This window comes from Garra rufa, chromosome 4 (assembly GCF_049309525.1).
Source record: "Garra rufa chromosome 4, GarRuf1.0, whole genome shotgun sequence".
Classification (NCBI taxonomy): Eukaryota; Metazoa; Chordata; class Actinopteri; order Cypriniformes; family Cyprinidae; genus Garra; species Garra rufa.
The window spans coordinates 27,042,192-27,063,299 of NC_133364.1; the positions used below are offsets into that span (position 1 = coordinate 27,042,192).

At 34.5% G+C, this 21,108-nt stretch overlaps 1 protein-coding gene across 1 annotated transcript in view; it reads right to left on the reverse strand.

The window, feature by feature from the left end:
- Window positions 1-217: 217 nt before the first annotated feature.
- Window positions 218-21,108, reverse strand: part of LOC141333727 (transmembrane and coiled-coil domain protein 3-like) — a 24,879-nt gene continuing 3,988 nt past the window's right edge. Inside the window, exon 2 of the mRNA XM_073838842.1 lies at window positions 218-1,171. Within this exon, the coding sequence (XP_073694943.1) occupies window positions 218-1,171 (954 nt within the window). The remainder of the gene's footprint in view (window positions 1,172-21,108) is intronic.

The window sequence follows — 21,108 nt, forward strand, 5'->3', positions numbered from 1 at the left end:
GAAGACATTGGCGATTTACAGCCAATGTCTTTAAAATCACTATATAGCTGCAGACAGGTGTGTTTGATTAGAGTTGGAGCTAAACTCTGCAGGACAGTGGCCCTCCTGGACAGAAGTTGCCCATCCCTGGTCTCAATAAACAAGTAGAACACTAAAACTGATTTTAAGTTCTACCAGTGAATTTTAGAAACAACAAAATGTAATTATGAAAGACTATTTACCTGTACCGCTCCTCTTGTAGTGTTTGCATAATATTCTCAAATTCACATTTAAACTGGTTCTTCAGAGACTCAATGTCATCTGCCAGGATATGCTGAGTCTCTCTCAACTCTCTGATCTCCTCCCAAGCTTCCACAAGCCGGCTGGTGTTTTCCCCTTGGCCTCCTTCTCTCCCAGACCCGCTGTGCTGCCCTGTCACACCTGATCCAGTCACATGACCGTTACTCTCAACCGACACTGACGTCTCTGTGGAGCACTCGTCATCACTCGGGTATTTGGGTTTAGGAGTTATCGTGGCGCTGCCGCTCAGATTTCGGGCTCCCCCTTCCGCCTGCAACCCGCTTCCCGTCTCCATGCTACTCTTCAAGTGGGCAATGTTATCAGCGCTACCAAATTTGTTGCGAATGAGGTTTGCAATCTCTCTGGGTTTGCTGAAGAAGAACGGTGGCGATAGTGAAACTCCCGGGCCGATAGTTTTGACTTTGTCCAAATGTGGGTGGCGCCCACTTCCTGTGACCACACTTTCCTTGAGGTTGTCTTTAGGCAGCTCATTTTCTTTGGAGTGTGGTGGCGTGTGTTTGGTCCCATTTGAGATGTCGCACTCCTTCATCTTGCGTTGATACTGCTCTAGCTTCTTCTGAAGCTGAGCGATATTGTGTGCCGTTTTCTGGTTCTTTTTCTCAAAGACTTGTTTGATACGGCCACTCTGCTGCTTGTCGGCGCTGTTAATGAGTTTGAGATACTCAGCCACGTTCTCATCCTGTAAATTTTGCTCAATTCTCAGCTGCTCTTTCACTTTTAGCACTTTTTGCTGTATGGTGTCCAGACCAGTACGTGATCGTGGGGTGTCCCGTACCACCAGATCAGAATCCAGATCTAAACACGTCTCTGAACCACCTCTACGCATGGCCATTGGCACGCTGAGGGTGTTCACATCACCACCTTTCTCCGCCTGAAAAGAAACAGAGAAAGAATAAAATTAATATCTTTAGGATGAATTCATTAAAGTATTTACAAAGGGGCTTGTATTTAGTACTGGCCAAAATATTAACAATACATTTGATATTACATTGTTGGTGTTCTGATGTAGAACTTGGATGTGGTGCGCCTTGTTTACAAGCAGAATACCACAAAGTCTTCATATATATGTCTGAAGATTTCAATAGAGAGAATGACTTGCAATTTTTGCCCCAGCCTTGCTTATTTAAACCATAATATACAGACGATTAACTAAGAGAGACAGACGTTCCATGTCAAAAGGCTGGCTCAAATTGTTGAAAGTCTTTTTTTTTTCTTTGCGCACAAAAAGTATTCTTGTAGCTTAATATCATATCGTTGAACCACTGATGTCACATGGGACTATTTTATCAATGTCCTTACTACCTTTCAGGGCCTTGAACATGGCAGTTGTGTTGCTGTCTATGCAGAGTCAGAAAGATCTCAGATTTAATCAAAAATATCTTAAATTGTGTTCCGAAGATGAATGAAGGTCTTACAGGTATGGAATGGCATGAGGGCGAGTAATTAATGAAAGAATGGTAATTTTTGGGTTAAAAATCCTTTTAAATTTCCTGAAGTGCCTGCATTGTTTTAATTTGTATGAAAGGGAGTCAAAAAATTGCAACTACAGAAAAAAAAAAGACAGATTTTTTTTCTGTCTCTAAATTAAACCTCAACAAAGATGCATATTAAATCTGGAATTTAAATTCCACAAAGTAAAGTAGTTCTTTTAAACTGCACATTTCTGTGAATCACTGAGAAAATAATTTGTTTAATCACTCAAAAATAAGTGTTCCATAATACAATAAAAATTTAAGTTCCATAATACAGGTGCATAAAATAAATCAGTCCTTGCTTAATAACTGATATGTTTCTGCTTTTATTCTTAGTTTTACTTCTTGCTCTAATCCTTCAAGATTCAAATAAATATATAAATGTGTATATGCATATTAATAGTACTTCTAAAATAGATATAACAAAGGTACAACATTGGACAAGATCCAGATAACCGTTAATCAGCCTTAGCAAACATAAGACAAAAAAGGCACACTTTATTGAAACAGAAAATAAGCCAAGGAGGGTTTTTTTTCAGTCACATGATGCCACTGCCCAGAATTGAAAACTGAAAAAGGATTTGTAAGCTACATAATGTAATTCAGGATTTAGAGCAAGGCTTGACATTAAACCCTATTACGTGCTTGTACTTTGAACAGGTAAATCGGTCATTCACTTGTGCAAGTAATAAAAAGTTTACTTATAAGATTACAATAAGACTGAAAAACTGTTTTCGTTGGCTCATTTGTTTTGATTTTGTTCCTTGAGATTCTCTTTCACACACAGACAGGCTGCACAAGCCTCAACTGGCTTGTTAGTGAACACATTATCCATTATCAATCATCATTTACACTGAATCTAATCAAATCAGAAACATTCTCGCCAAAGTTGTCAGTGGTTCTATAATTAATTTTTGTCACTGACATTTAAATCAGCCTACTTGTTGAGCAAGTAAAATGCTTTTTCACTCGCCCCTTCAAAAAAAAAAAAAACCTTTTAATGTTGAGCCCTGTGATGTAAGGACTATGTATGAAAATAATGGTTCAATTGTAGCTTGGTAGTAAATAAAGATTTAGGTCAACATTTTTAGACTGAAATAAGCTGTGGCCCAAATGGGGTGGAAGGAATTCCTCTCAGAATGAGGAAATGAATGAAACTCTTCATAAGGTCATTTCATGAACCTGTGCAATGGGCTGACAATAATAAGCCATCCCCAAGGTTCTGAAGGACATAAAATTCATTCAGGCAAACTAAAAGGGTAGTTCATCCAAAAATGAAAACTCATAATTTACAGGTCATTCAATTTTAAAGTGATCATGTGGACTGCCATGTTCTGCATGCACACTGTACTTTGGTACCCACTGACAAAAAAATGTATAGATGCTGTATGTAATTTTTTGATTGTACTAAAGCATAAAAACACATTTGCATTTACACTAGATCCCATTCTACACTGGTGTTTTCACTGCATTTTAGAAGCGATCTCCGATCTACACTACACTGAAAACGGTCACATGACCATTCATAATAAGCATGATGTTTTTGTTTACATGGTCGTCAAAGATATGCAGAGCGAATGTGAGCAGCCAAACCATTGTTTTCAACAGTTTCAGTTTTTTGTCCGTTAACACTGTAATGGAAACATTGAGTTTCTAAAACTAAAAAGGGTCTGCTGCACTATCAAAAGACCAGTAGTCGTTCATTTTAAGCATTAGTTGACTATTAGTTGCACGTTTATTAATAAACCATAAATACTAATAATAATAATAATAATAATGAGACTTTAATTTCCTTTATAGCCTAATAAGCACTTAATGCACACAAACAAGCTTGCCACGGTGCACCAGCAGACATAATAATTATGAATGTGTCAGGGAAAACCAGACATTTCAGTCTGTATAGATATTTTTTCATGTCTGTAAAGCAAGTATAAACAGAGTTTCGAAATTTCGCGCTCAAGTTCACAGAGACCGAAATGACAGAAAGTGCATGTTTGTTTTAATTATTTTACAAAAGCACAACGTTTCGTTGTTATTAGAGCACACAAATAAACAAATCTTTACAGATTTATGACCAAAAATGACTATTTTGAGTATTTTAAGAGCAACTACTGGTAAGCGCACTACTGTTCAACTTCCACACTCCTAGGTTAACTTTAGGTTGAGCTGCCATGTAAAGTGCTACTACATACATCTTTCAGATGAAAAGCCATATTTGAGGCAGATGAATGATAGGTAAGCATTTGGATGTCCTGTTCGATTTACTATATTAACACATCGACCAGCCATTAGCGACTTCCTGTGGATTTTTTTTCTGCGACTAAATGACTAATACAATTTTGGTCGACCAAGCCTCTTCTCATCGACTAACAGTTAGTCGACTATTAGGGGGCTGGCCTACGAAAGTCCCTCAAAAATGGTAGAGTAAATGACAGGTGTAACAGTAGCAAAAGTTAAGCTTTTTAAAAACGGAGTTCACATAGTTATTTCTCTGAAATAATACTAACATTACAGCCAGTTGTTCTACTTTTGAAGTGTGTTTTCATTGTTTAAATATCTCTTTTTGTTTTAATCTGTGTGATTCCGCCCACTGGCAGTTTATCCAATAGTTTTTTAACACTATAGGTTGTCAGTTGGTGGAAAACACAATATATTGAAGCCATAGAAGCAAGCAAACTAACTTGGTCAGAGATCCCAGATTCTATCTGACCTAAAATCCTTGGCATCAACTGAAAAGTTCAGATAAAATGCTGATAAATCAACACATCAGCTTACAGTGTAAAGGGCTGTTCACACAAAACGTGTCTTTGAGTTTAGAAATGAGACTCAGGAATGGTTTTTAAAAACATGCAGCGCATAACAAAATGATCTTGAGGCGTACTTCTGAGAGGAAAGGGGTGGGAGAAACAATATTTTGAATTATATGCAGTACCTATTTTAACCACTAGCTGTCATCAGTCTTATATATTGCACCTTTGACTCAATTCCTTCTGATATAAATGAACCTAAAAGTGCATTTCAAACGGAATCCAAGCGATCAGGAGTTTTGCTTGAGGGCGTAAGATTTCACCATGGAGATTTTGAATCAGATTAAATTTGATTGTGCAAATATGCCATGTGGAACAACAGAAATAGGTTTGGTTTGAAAGTGGCTTCTGTGCGACAATGGAACTTTGCTGAAATGGGAAAATTACAAAATGTTTAAGACACCAGCTTCATGACTTTTTGGCCACTTGAGATGGACTGACTCCTATTCAATCATGTCAAATCCAAATTATCCTTCCATGCCACATGTGATATTTACTGTATAAATAAATATTTTGCTGAAATGGTTCAGTTACACTGCCCCCAAACTTTGGAACACACTACCCATTCATATTCGTCAGTTGGATTCTATTAACATTTTTAAATCACAACTTAAAACTGACCTCTTCAAATCTGCTTATTCATTGTAATTTTATTTATTATTATTATTATTATTATTTCTTTCTTTTTTTTCTCCGTAATTTTTTATGTATTAGTGTTTTATTGCTTGTGTTTCTGCTGTAAGGTGTCCTTGGGTGTCTTGAAAGGCGCCATCAAATAAAATGTATTATTATTATTATTATTATTAATGGTTGCCGAATTTAAACTGTCAAGCTTGAAAAAGGCTATAAAAATAGTACATAAAAGTCGCATGTCTTTTAAAGCTATTTGATTCATTCATTTTAATTCAAAGCTTCCCTTCAGCTGTGAGTCCTGGCAATTCTATTTAAATCGGAAATGGTGCTTTGAAATATTTGAAGCAGAAATTAGATTTGTGAGGTAAAGTGGAGATGAATTAATAGCTAACTAGATAAAAACTACATAAATAACATGAATGGATGATGACACCAAGTTCAATTTTGGTTGAAATATCCCTTTAAATTACCCTGGATGCATCTTCTCTTCTACAAGATTGTGAAGATTAGGTTAGTTTTTGTCAGGCCATTCTCAAGCTTTACTAAGAGCTACATTTAGCATCTCAACACGTACAAACACACTAACAAGAGACAGATGGAGGCTGCAATTTTCAAAGTTATGAGCCATCACTATGGCTTTAGAAAAGCTCTTTTCAGAGCAGAATACTTATTATTATCAACTCTTAGGGGTGAATTATCTCTGTATGCTTATATAAAACTTTATTCAGATGTCTAAATGTCAGATATTTGCAATGAAATTAAATTTGTCTGTTACCATGGCAGCTAGCCATCAAGAGGTAACAGGCCAACAGAGATCAGGGACGAAGGCTTTTATGACTCGACTGCAGTGGAGGAGAGGGAAGATAAGACAAGCAAATGCAGACCACAGGGAGTGAATCCATGTCAACCCAAGCATTACTGGCAAAGTGCATGAATCTGAATAGAAATGATTTTATAAAATACATCCGGTGATTCAAGCATATGAGGACACTAACAGACATTTTCACATTCAAGTCTAAAAGCTGATCTGTTGTGATGTTGACAAAGGACTTCTGCAAACTCAACAAATGTCATGCATCGGTTTGCTTAGTTTCGTTTCACTATTTCTTTAGTTTAAAGACAGTGAGAGTTTCGAAACATAGAAGTGTAACTTGTCCAGTGTTTCACTGTCACTAAATCTTAAAATCTTTTGTGCATGTGTTGTTTTTAATGCCTCAAACATGTATTTTTTTTTATGTTCCTAATTGATGTCACCAAGTTAACATTACTTGAAAGCGCAAGTTAGACTGGTAATTCTAAAAAAATAAAAATAATAAATGTTCATGAAGTTAAGTTTTTTATAAAGAAAACTTAACATAATTTGAATATAATTATATGATAGCATAAGATACAGCTGAAGTCAAATGTTACATATGGATGAAGTTTACATACACTTGATTCTTAATACTCTGTTGTTACCTGAATGATACCTGATTTTTTGGTTTTAGTGATAGTTGTTCATGAGTCCCTTGTTTGTCCTAAACAGTTCAACTGCCTGCTGTTCTTCAGAAAAGTCCTTTGGGTCCCACTGATTCTTTGGTTTTTCAGCATTTTTGTATTTGAACCCTTTCCAACAATGACTGTATGATTTTGAGATCCATCTTTTCACACTGAGGACAACTGAAGGACTCATGCAACCATTACAGAAGGTTCAAACGCTAACAGATGCTCCAGAAGGAAAAATTATGCATTAAAAAGCAGGGGTGTAAACTTTTGAACAGAATTAGTATGTGTATATTTTTTTTATTTTGCCTAAATATGATATTTTTTCCATTTAGTACTGTCCTTCAGAAGCTACAGAAGAAACTTCACAGCTGTGGATCATTCAGGTCACAAAACAGTATTAAGAATCAAGTGTATGATAACTTTTGAACAGGGTCATTTTTTTAATTCAAATATTATTTTCTCCTGTGGACTATGTAAACTTTTTTTGTGAAATATCTCATTCAAGGGAGTACTACATAAAAATACTATGCATTTTTGACTCTTATTTTGGTGAAATAATTAACATTTTGCATGATTCCGAAAGGTGAATGTAAATTTTTGACTTCAACTGTACATTCATTATTTTATTTAATGCATACTCAAAAAAAAAAAAAAAATACTTTTAATGATTAATGCTTGTAAAAGAGCTCTAATCATGTTTGCCTATGTGTCACTGAAGAAACTCTGAACCTCTTCTAACTTTGACCAGACTGTATCAGTGTCTTCAGGGCAGAAATGTTACTCTGGAGAACTAGGTCAGTCAGATCAAACGTGTAAAACAGGCCTTCTGCTCATTTACCATTCCTTACTTTCTCCTTTCTGTGACCTACCTGGCATCTGACTTACGTCATTAGTGATATCTGCAATCTGGAATTCTCAGATTTTTCTTGGATAAATAATCCTAAACACTTAAACTGACCTTAAAGGAAAGCCAGGGTATTATGACACATATGGCTTAATATAACATAAATGATGTCTCTTACTAAAATATGTAGTGGAAAACCCATGAAAGATTTAGGTTATTTAAAAAAATGTGGACTACGACGCCATTATGATGTTAAAAATGGTTGTGCTCAGTGAACTATTGGTGCTACCCATTGTTATTTTTCCCGTAACACAAGTCAGAATACGCAACTCTGGAAATAAAATACTGATTATAAGGTACTGAAAGAGGTGGCAATGGATATAAGTGTATGCTTAAACCAATGAGTCTAAACGCCCCCGATATCGAGTGAAATTCTCACTGAGAAACCCATGAATCCCACATTTAGTGGCTGCAGCATCATGACAAGCGTCAGCATGTTAACATACTGCCAGGATGGCATCTAGCGTTTCTTGTTTCTGCCATTTATAAGCTCTTTTAGTAGCTGTGGTCTACTAAAAGCCTCAAAGGCATCAGGACTAAAGTGGAAAGAACAAATACGCAGGTCTTTAGAAAGTTTTATTTGTTCACAGGCATGTTCCCATTCTTTGCTCCACTTCTTATAGCTAGGAAAAGCACTGAAGCGATTCTACAATTTTCTTGTTGCCCTTAGACTGAAAATTACAACCAAAAGCCGCACAATATGGCAACATATCGTATTGTGGTAAAAACAGAAATAATGCTCCCCATTAGGGCTGGACCAGAATATTCGAATATTTGAATATTCGTTCGGTGGGTTGGCATTCGATTTTAAATTTTGAGATTTGAATATTCGGTTTTTTTTTTTCATACACCTAGCATCCCCCGCGAAACGGTTCTCATTCGCGCTTAAATGAATGAAGAAGATCAGACTGCTGCGCCACTAACACAGAAACAACAACAACAAAAAAAAAGAGAGAGAGAAATTTAGTAATATTTAAGAGACAATATAAAGTACAGTCGGACCCACTTGAATGGTTGAAGCAAAACTAGGGCTGTGACTGTCGTAATGACAACCGTGCCTCTGCATTTAAATGCACGCAGTAAGCTGGCCGCAAAGCTCCAGCAAAATAATCACCATGAATGTGTCGGGAAAAAGTAAGAAGATATTTGAATTATTTATTAATGAACTAGTATTTGACAAAAAGATGAAGTGGACGACCCTGATGCCATTTGCTCATTGGACTCGCCTTTAATACCTAAATGCATTTGCATTAGGCCTATAGCTAAAGGAAGAGTTTTGTTTTCGATTTAAATTATTTAAATTATTTTTTATAGATTCGGATGATATATTAGTCTTACCCTTATGAGCAAAAATTAAGTTTCACATTGCGCTGGCTGGCGCTTCATGTTCTGCAAAGCGTGCTTATATCTATGGGTTTTAATTGAAATCGTGATGACTTGGTCGTTACTTTAAAAAACTAAAACTTAAATTTAACAAATAAAAAGTGTTCCAAATATATTTCTAAATTAACTTTATAACCTAAGTAAACGAAAATAAATGTAATCACTTTGCTATTAAAAACAACAGCTGTGTAATGGAGAAAGAGAAAACAGACCGGTTTCAGTCAGACTCGGGCCAGTAATTCTGATGAGCTGTCGGAGAAGGTCCGGGTGAGGTTTTAGTAATGTTTGCAACGAATGTTTGTTTAATAGCCGATTTAACACTCTTATTTAGGCTAGATTCATATTTAAATGTATTATTAATTTGATTTATTTTAGCGTTTTGTAGGCTGATTGTTCACTGAGGGAAGTGCTCAAATAAACACGCACGTTTGTTAAAAATGTTTGGGCCTCATTTATTTTGGGTTTCAAAATAATATACTCAGGCTATGTATTTTATATAGGCTTATATACACAAACGTTATATATAATGTATATATATTTATTAATAAATAATTTAGATATGAATAATTTATTTATATAAACACCGCGCCATTTTTTTCGTTCTTCTTTTTTAAACAGCCTACCCTTTACGGTGCCAGTAATCACTGTGCTAATTTCTGATTTGGGAGTGATTTGTTTGTTAAAAAATGTTAGGCTACCTTATTAAAAGTATTGCACTTAACAGACCTGTGTGTTTTGTATCACTAGCGCGGTGTCCGTTCATGAAGCATAAGCTCTGCCTGCGTGAGGCGCGCCGCATCCAACTAGCAATGTTCTATTACAATTTATTAATTCTGAACTTACACCAACATGCAACACTGCACTCCCTTGGGTCCACAGCAAAAATCGTTTGGATGTACTGTTCTCGAAATAATAAAAATGCAAACAGAAAGGTTTATTCCTGCCTTTATTAGAGAGAAGAATATGTTCAGCCCCTCCCACCGAAGCTTCGAATATTCGATGTTGATTACTACCGAAGCTTCGAAGCTCAAAAAATGGTATTCGGAACAGCCCTACTCCCCATAGTCCAAAACGATGTGCGTTATTTAAACAATGCAAGTCTTTCATACACTCTCAAAAAGGATGTGTTAATTTTTATGTTAATGTCTATTTTAGCACATTTTGTGTTGCTTTGTGTTAAATGTGTGTTAAAAACGAAAAAGAAAAAAAGAAAATATCCAACACAGCGTGTCCAACACAATATGTGTTAAATATCAGCCAATCACATTGCTGCTTGCTTCACTTCATGAGCCGTTATTCTACTGGGACAAGCAAATTTCCTCGTGCTTCAAGTTTTCATCGTCAGGACATAACTTCGATGTGTGAAGGTAAGAAATGTTTGTATTTGCCATTATACGTTTTTAAAATGTCTTTTGTGATAGTTTGTAGACGGTCGAAGGGGAATTGGCACATATATATGATAGCCGGAAAACTACCTCACGAATGCCGATACGAACTGCGGCCGCGCCTGCTGCACATCTCGACGGTGGGGGCTTATTTTAACAAGCTTTATAGTTTCTTTTGTTAGATTAATTGTGAACAGAATCGCTTTTAATTAATCATTGACACGTTGTAGTGCTTCACATAAGAAATGCATTCGTCCGTCGCGTCTTTATCTTTGAAAATGAACATTCGTGGTGCCATGTATTGTGCAAATTGCCCTAACGCTAACATAATCTCTGATGCTTAAGCTTTTCTTGCCTTTTTAGCTATCGCTATTTTACAATATTCGCTATGTGTAGCCTATAAATAACAAAAGTATCTTTATTTTACTCCTGCAGCTATGAATGGAAGACACTCCTGATGCGCTTGTGGCAGTTACTAACAAGACAGGAGACAAACGAGAGACTTCATCTCAGGACCCTCACCATCACTTGTATGCTGATAACCATATGTAAATAAAACGATTAATACTTAAGAGGTTGTCAAATACCAATTTTATTTTATTTTTTATGTACAAACTTTATAAACCATTAATAACTTTTAACTCAAGGAACTATTAAAATGTTGAAATGACTGTATTGTGCTTGTTTACCTCTCTTTTTAACCTTTTTGATTTTTTATGTAATTGTTAGTAGCAGGTTTAATAAATTGTGTTTAAACTATACATTAGTTTGCAGTGTCTTTATTGCATACAAAATTAGCTAAAAAATAACACATACTTGACACAAATTGTGTATTTATAACACAATAGTGTGTAGAAAAAAACAACACATTTTCTGTGTTAGCTGTAATAACACACGGGTTGAGTTAAAACTAACACAAAATGTGTTGTCCTTAACTAGACACAAAGGTGTGTTAAGAAACAACACAGGCTGTGTTGTTTTTAACACATCCTTTTTAAGAGTGTAGGTTTTCTGCTACATATTTTAGTAAGAGACAACATTTACATTATATTAAGCCATACAAGTCTTAATACTCGAGGTTTCCAATGACTTTTTATTTCAAATTAAGCCTGTCTAACACGTCATATATCCTCCTCCCAGTTATTATTTTTAACTTAATAATAACACATAATGAAAATAATTACACATAACAATAATTACTAATGCACATAAACATAACTGAAACTAACAGAATCTCTTTGCTCTCCCAAACCAAACCTGTTAGTTTACATACATTAAAAGTACATCATGTTTTCTCTGTACAACTAAAGCCTGATAGAGGTTTACACCCCTACAAATTGAATGTGTGTACTGAGATTGTATAATCCAACCCTGGATTATTGCTTGAGAGAGAGAGAGAGAGAGAGAGTGGTTAAGATAAAAAGATTAGAGTTAGCATGTGGCCAGTGGAAGTGACCTCACAGCAGGCCTATCATGTGAAGAGCTCTCAGCTTTTAAGTACAGAACAATTCTGTACACAGAAGACTTATAAAACCTCTTGTGTGTGTGAGTGAAATGCTTGTTCACATGCTTTACATAATGCTGAGATCTACAAAAACAATAGTGAACAATGAAACTATGAAATTGAAATCAAAACTTCCAGTGGAAACTTCTTTGTCAGATGATCAAACAAGTTGACTTGTTTTTAAAAGGCACACCTCATCATTTGCATTTAACAGAAAAAAAATAAGTTTCAGATGGAGAGAATAAGGAAATGAAAGAAGACAGCAGAGTAATATAAATAAAAGAGCTGAGATGGCAGTTTTGAACGCATTGTTTAAAGTACAACCCAATGCAGCTGCATACACACTTTAGTTATTACACACACACACACACACACACACACACACACACACACACACACACACACACACACACACATTACACAAAGAGTCAGAGTGTCAGTTTTCAGCCCTCATAGGAAAGCCAGTGTTTTGTAAACTCAAATGTAATCTGAAATCAAACGTTCAAAGGCAAGGACTAGAAGGGAAACAGGTTTTTCTATTGGCAATCCCCTAAGATAAACGATAAGACTGAACTGGTTAAACTGCATACACAGGCTGTGACTATGCATACTCTTCAGGGTTTCCTACACAAATCTCTTTTCGCATCATCCTACATACTGAACAAAACAATTTTTTATAACAGCGTTATTACAATACAGTTTATTAATTGTAATAAAAACTTTAGTATAAATAATAAAACAAATACAAATCCATTCAAAATCAAATACTCTCTATAGAAGGTACTTCTTTTGAATGATTTACTTTGATACTGTTAAAAATGTACAGTCAAGCAAAAATTATTCAGACACCAGATATAATTTTATATTTTTTTACTAAGTGAAGATTGCAAAAATAAAGTAAATTCTGACATATTATAGCCAAAAAATCTTCATACAGTGGACTACCAGTAAAACTGATACAAATTTGGGACCAAAAATTTGATTTGACACTTTGACCTGACTATGTTTTGTTACATACCTCTCTATCAAAGTTATCTGAAATGATCAAGATTGTCATATTTTATTACCATTTTCTAAACTATATTGAATAAACTTTGATCATTTTGAAATTTTGAAGGTGTCGGAATAAATTTTGTTCTGACACAGTTTAACTCTTGAGTTCTTGTCATTTTCTTCAAATTTTCAATAATGTAAGAAAATTGGAAGGTGTCTGAATACATTTTAGTTTGACTGTAATTCATTTGTGGACTAGCCTTCCTGATTGCATTTGGGGTTCAGACACACTCTCTATGTTTAAATCTAGATTAAAGACACATCTCTTTAGCCGAGCATTCACATAATGCATCTCATAACCTCGTACTTCAGTTACATCTGTTCAAATGCACATTAACATTCTTTAGCTTGGTCTGAACACATAATTATTGCTTGGTTGGAACAGCAGCTTTCTCTGTTTCTGTTCCTGGGATTTACATCCCGTGGTAACTAGGAATTACACAAGCTTCAGTCTGGATTCAGAATACCCGAAAAGACATTGATTGCAAGTTTTGCAACATATAATCGTTACTGTTAATAGTGTTCATCATCTGTTTGATTACATCATTTACTGATTTTACCACACATCTTTGCCATACGTACAATCAACTTGACATACAGTAGTGACCACTAGTAAGCTACTATATACTGTTTATTGTAGAAACCTTTTCTGTACGCTGCTTTGCAACGATTTGCATCGTCAAAAGCGCTATACAAATAAACTGAAATTAATTTGTTATTATCAAGACAAATTTGTTTTGACCCAGTTTACTACCTCTTGAGTTCTTGCCATATTTTATTACCATTTTCTGAACTACAGTGAATAAAGTTTGAAAATGTAAGAAAATTTGAAGGTGTCTGAATAAATTTAGATTTGACAGTAATTCATTTGTGCTTATCAAGACAAACTCTGAGTTCTTGTCATATTTTCTTCAAATTTTCTAAACTATAGCGAATAAACTGATCATGTGAGAAATTTTAAAGCTGTCTGAATACATTTTGGTTTGACAGTAATTCATTTGTGATTATCATGATAAATTTGTTATGACACAGTTTCACTCTTGAGTTCTTGTCATATTTTATTACTATTTTTTTTACTACAGTGTACAAAGTTTGATAATGTAAGAAAATTTGAAGGTGTCTGAATACATTTTTGTTAGACTGTAATTCAATTGTGATTATCAAGATGAATTTGTTCTGACAGTTCAGTTTAACTCTTGTCATATTTTCTTCAAATTTTCTAAACTATAGTGAATAAACTTTAATAATGTAAGAAAATTTGAAGGTGTCTAAAATTTTGGTTTGACTTTAATTCATTTGTGATTATCAAGATTTAATTTGTTCTGACAGTTTAACTCTTGAGTTCTTCTAATATTTTATTACCATTTTCTAAACTATAGTGAATAAATTTTGATAATGTGAGAAATTTTTAAGGTGTCTGAATACATTTTGGTTTGACAGTAATTAATTTGTGATTATCAAGACGAATTTGTTCTGACAGTTTAACTCTTGAGTTCTTCTCATATTTTATTACCATTTTCTAAACTATAGTGAATAAATTTTAATAAAGTAAGAACATTTGAAGGCGTCTAAAATTTTGGTTTAATTGTAATTAATTTGTGATAATCAAGACAGATTTGTTCTGACATACTGTAGTTTAACTCTTGAGTTCTTGTCATATTTTCTTCACATTTTCTAAACTATAGTGAATAAACTTGGAAGGTGTCTGAATAAATTTGGGTTTGACTGCAATTTATTTGTGATCATCAAGATTAATTTGTTCTGACACAGTTTAACCATTTTCTAAACTATAGCGAATAAACTGTGATAATGGGAGAAATTTGTGGTGTCTAAATAAATTTTGGTTTGACAGTTTTTTTTAATAATATGAATGTCTTTGTCATTGTCACATGACCTACAGTGTCAGTTGCGTTGCTTCACTGCCATTTCCAACAACTTCTTTATGGCCTCATGGGATAGTAAAGTGACTACTAAATGCACACTTCAGTATCTCTCTAGAGTTAGTAGGTCTTAAGCAGTAGTATTTTATGAGTACTGTGAATTTTGACATACTGCTCTTTTCACATACTTATTTCGCCTACTGTATAGTACACTCAAAAATAAAGGTGCTTCACAATGCCATAGAAGACCCCTTTTTGTCTGAATGGTTCCATAAAGAACCGTTAACATCTGAAGAACCCTTCTGTTTCATAAAAGGTTCTTTGTGGCGAAAGAAGGTTCTTCACATTATAAAAAGGTAAGAAAGAGATGGTTCTTTAAAGAACCTTTGACTGAATGGTTCTTTGTGGAACCAAAAATTGTTCTTCTATGGCACTGCTGTGAAGGAAGTCAGTGATTTATATTATATTTATTGTCACATGTCATTATTATAATTTCACATTACTCATTTGTAAGTTGTGGCTGCACTTTTTCACAAGCGCAATGAGATATTACATACTTAGGTAAACAAGAACTGTATTTATATAGTAGCTAGGCACAAAGTCCATAACACAATTCCCACAATCAAAATGCCTGAAAAGATGTGTTCACTCACTCCCTAGAGTAGATTTGTTCTCTCTTTAACTTCATTGGGAATGAGAGACACACCAGGCGGGAGACAGGCAGTTGTGCAGCTGTGTTAATGTGTGTGTGTGTACCTGGTATTCATCACGTTGTGGGGACCAAATGTCCCCACAAGGATAGGAATACCAGTAGATTTTGACCTTGTGGGGACATTTCTTAGGTCCCCATGAGGAAACAGGCTTATAAATCATACACAATGAGTTTTTTGATGAAGTAAAAGTGTGCACAATCTCCTGTGAGGGCTAGGTTTAGGTGTAGGGTAGGTGTAGGGCGATAGAAAGTATGGTTTGTACAGTATAAAAACCATTACGCCTATGGAATGTCCCCATAAAACATGTAAACCCAACATGTGTGTGTGTGTGTGTGTGTGTGTGTGTGTGTGTTGGCTAAGCTCTAATCCAGTCAAAAGAGCCCTGCTTTAGAGGTAATTTAATAAAACCAATAGCAAAACCACACACATATAAACAGCCAAATCCTTTTTCCAAGCAAAGGGCACCAAGCATAAAACAGATTTTATATCTGCTTGTATTAACTACTAGGAAAGTGTTAAATTCACAAGAAATAAAATAAAAATAATTGGTTGAAATGTGTGGATAACTGCATGTCATGGTTTCTCCGGGTATTTCTTCTCCAACTCTGGAATGCACTGCAGGAAACAGTTATGTTGCAATGAGGAAGTCACAAAAGAAAAAAACAAACAAACAAAGCTTTCTAGAAGTTCACTCTAGTGTAACAGGAAGAAACATTACTGATGGACTAGATGTCTTACGTTTACAGTAAAAATAAATGTTGTACTTTATCGTTGTAATCATCTGGATGTTTTTCTCTCTAGTGTCAAGGCTGCTTAATTCATTGAATGAATAATTAAGATTAATACTGATGAAATCATTTCAATTAATTAAAGTGTTTCATTGAGAGTTTCTCCTGTAAAGTTTTCTTGTACATTTGAGTGCATACAATCGCTGACATTTCTGGCTTGTACATAAATGGTGAATTAAAGGTGTTTAAAATAGTCTATAGTCTAAGTCTGAAGCTGATTCACAGACCCCAAGGAGCCAGAAACTACATAATGTTTGGCAGACTTTCTTTATGACATAAATATTGGTATTTATATGCAGAGTAGAACAATAGCATCTTCTGGTGTTTAGAAATCACAGTATCACAATATCTTACTTCCTTTATATTACCTCACTGGGTGGGTCAAGAGTCTTGAGCACTGAATAGGTACTGTTGACATGTAAATGTTTTTAAATCATTTGTTAGTATGGAACAACTGCTAGAAAGACTGTGCTTTTGTGTAAAAGTGTTTTTCTGTTAATTGAAATGTCTGTGATAAAATGCCTATTCATATTTATTTTATACTTATAAGCTACACATTCACATTATTCATTGTATAGTCATTAATTACTGTCTAATTCCTGATCCTTAAAATAAAGTGTTACCCAACTTTTTATCCCACAATAATTTTTTTTCTCAGAATTGAGACAAACTCACAATTCTGACTTTTTTTCTCCGAAATGCAATATAAACTCGCACTTACAAGCTGCAGAATTTTGAGATATAAACTCACATTTGTGAGTTATGAAGTTAGAATTGCGAGATAAAGTCACAATTGTGTGATACAAATTTGCAATTCTCACTTTTTTCTTTAGAATTGTGAGATATGAACTTGTAATTGCGAGTTATAAGGTCAGAATTGCATGATATAAAGTCACCATTCTAACTTTTTTCCTCAGAATTGTATAATACAAACTCCTAATTATGACTTTTTTTCTCAGAAAAACAATATAAAGTTATGCTGTCAGAATTGTAAGATATAAAGTCACAAACTGACATTTTTCCTCAGAATTGCGTGATGCAAACTTGCAATGACTTTTTTTCTCAGAAATACGATATAAACTCACAATTGTCGTGAAATTGAGTCATGAAGTCTGAATTGTGAGATATAGCCACAATTCTGGCTTTTTTCTTAGAAATGTGACATAAAATTAGCAATTCTAACTTTTTTCCTCAGAATTGTGAGATATGAACTTGTAATTGTGAGTTAAAAATTCAGAATTGCAAGATAAAAACGCAATTCTGACTTTTTTCTCACAATTGTGAGTTTATATCTCACAATTCTGACTTTTTCTCAGAACTGTAAGATAAACACACAATTGCGAGTTATAAGATTTTGAGGGAAAAAAAGACTTATACATTCTCAAAATTGAATTCTCACTTCACACACACACACACGCACTTGCAATTCTGAGAAAAAGTTATAATTGTGAGTTTCTCTCTCATGATTCTGACATTATAACTCGCAATTGCGAGTTTCTCACAATTATGAGAAAAAAAAGTCAGAATTGCGAGATAAAGTCACAATTACCTTTTTTTATTCATCATTTTTGTGTTTTGGAGAAAATACATTTATTTTTAAAATAAAAATGTCACCACTCAAAAACTGTCCCCCTTCAGTTTAAATAGGCATGACAGATCTAGTAAGTTTTTTTTTTAATTCCAATTAAATTTCCTTTCAAAACACAGCTAGATGTACCAGTTCTTGCTTAGTTTAAAGTAGAGAAAAGAAAGAAATGCCAAACAGTATGAAGCCCTTCCACATGCAGTGCTATAAACTATCACATTTGTTAATGAGGTCAGTTCATCTCTTATCAAGCTCATCAGGATCAGACACTGAAACCCACAAGGTTTCTTCAGACTATGGAGAAACATGCTCACAGAAATTAAAGAGATCATTTAACTGCAGTCTCAAAAGCAAAAACAGGCATGTGGCACTCTGACTTATAAGCAATCTGGAACACAAGAAATAACTGTGCCTTGAATTCCTTGTGTAAACATAACCATTCACGAGCTATCCGTTATCGCACTGTTGTTACTTCTAACACACATATCTGCATGAAGACACATAAATACTCGGGTGTGTCCAACATGTGGGTCCTGCAGAAACTTGCTCTGTCAGCTAGTCATGTGACTAAGTATATTGAAACTCAAGGGCCAGAGGGCAAAGACATGTTTTCACTGTAGATCAGTTCGACTGCACTCAAATTTCATAAAAACACACAGGCAAAGTATTATACAGACGCAATGGCTATAGCACCTACACAGAGACATCAAAAATGCGATGGCATGATGTCAGGAACAACTTCCTGTACTTTATCTGTACTCACACAAGAACTCAAACTCTTCAGTTACAAAGAAAATAAACCTTTCTTAAATAGCATAAGTAAACCAAGCGACATTTAATATATGTTTATGTAAAATAAATGTTTAACTGTACATTCCCCTTTCTGAATCTGCAAAATGTTAATTATTTCACCAAAATAAGAGGGATCATTCAAAATACATGTCATTGTTTATTTAGTACTGACCTGAATAAGATATTTCACATAAAATATGTTTACCTATAATCCACAAGAGAAAATCATTTCTCAAATTTCAAATTCTTTGGTTTTCCGACATTTTTTTTTGTGTGTATTTGAACCCTTTCCAACAATGGCTGTATGATTTTGAGATCCATCTTTTCACACTGACGTCAACTGAGAGACTCATATGCAGCTATTACAGAAGGTTCAAATGCTCACTGATGCTCCAGAAGGAAAAAACATGCATTGAGAGCTGGGGGTGAAAACTTTTGAACAGAGTGAAGATGTATACAAAACCAAAATGAACAACTATAACTAAACAAAAAACACAACTGTGGATCATTTAGGTAAGAACACAGTATTAAAAATCAACTTTTGAACCAAGTCATTTTTATGAATTCAGCTATTATTTTCTCTTGTGGACTATATGTAAACATTTTTTATTTGAAACTTCTTATTCAGGTCAGTACTAAATAAACAATAACATGCATTTTGTATGATCTCTCTAATTTTGGCAAATTAATGAACATTTTGCGTCAACTGTAATTTTAAACTTTCCCCTCAGTTTGTAAAAAGCATTCAGGAATTGGGTTAAAGCAGTTATAGGTCAGTGACAAATAAGAGTGTCCACAATAAAGAAAAGGGAAAAAACATTTAAAACTAGTTTAAAACACACTTGCCACGTTCTTAGAGATAGATTCATGTTGGTTTTGCATTGCTTAAAAAAAAAAAAGAAAGAACTTTCATCATTGTCAAGAAAGATTTCTAAATGGCAGGTTTCTAAATGTTAACTAAAGGTCACGTGGTGTAACAAAGTATAAAAAGCAAGCATTAATATTTCCTTGCACATTTGGGAACGCAAATTAAATCTGTTTTTCAAAAAAAGTATTTTTAACTAATTTAATCTTTTTTTTTTTTTTGGAAAACACTCACAAAATACATATTTTAGCATTCCAAAGGAATGTTTTGGCTTGTATGCTTCCATTGTAAGTTCATTACTGTGGAGCCCCCTTTGTTCGCTTTTACAAACTCTCTGATGCATCACAATTGCTTTCTGTGGAAGTAAACAACGTCAGATGCTGTCCACACCACCTCAATTTTATTAAACCTGGAACATTCCTTTAATTTGTTTTCCACCCGTACACACATCTCTTCTAATACAGTAGGAAGATAAAATACCAGATCCACCCTCATCCATCTTCTGTCTTCGCAAGAGAGCATTCTGGGGCACAGCCAGTTCCACAATCTTATTTGTGGCACACACACACACACACACACACACACACACACACACACACACACACACACACACTAATACAGCAGTAAGTTATGGCCACATCGGACAGTGTCACAACAGGGACAGAAACACTAATAACTCTGAGTGAAACTGAGAGAGTGTGTCATCACTGCAAGCACTTGACATGGCCAGCACCGCTGATGGGAGTGTTCTAGTTTTTTTTGCTTAGCATTGCATCAGTTCAATATCCTGACATGCTGCACTTGCTGGTGAGGGAGTTGAGAGGGGATTCTACGGGTTACCCTGGAAACAACAGGAATGCAGAACACCCATGACCACTACAACGTCCTCAGAACAACAAGCACATTCTAAAGCGTTTAGAACGTGTGCACGTGGTAGTTATATTTTGGGAATAAAATTGTCCACTGAAGTTAGGCAAAAATGAGTTTTTTTTTTGTCTTTGCTGACATCCTTAAAGATAAAAAAATGATTTATTTAAATATTTTTGTTAACTAACACAACAATAAGGATTTTCCCTGCTTACCCATTTAGGTTAGTAGGCCAAATTCCTACATGACTGCCAACATTTTCACTTGTCCAAAGACCAAAAGTAGCCCATTTCTTATTTTGAAATACATAATGAACACATAACTTCCTATCTGTTATCCTCATATTGCAAAACATGACAAAAGTAAAAATATATATATATAATTTTAGAACTAAGGCTGTCGAATGATTAATCACAATTAATCACATCCAAAACAAAAGTTTGTTTTTAAATAAAGAGTGTGTGTGTACTGTGTATATTTATTACGTATATATAAATACATGCATTAATGTATCTATTTAGGAAAACTGTTATATTTATATATAAAAGAACATATGTGTGTGTATTTGTATATACATAATAAATATTATTTTGGATGTGATGAATCACTGCACAGCCCTATTTATAACACATACTCATAAAAAAGGTAATTTGTTTTTTTTTTATCTAAACATTTATGTGTGTGCATTTATT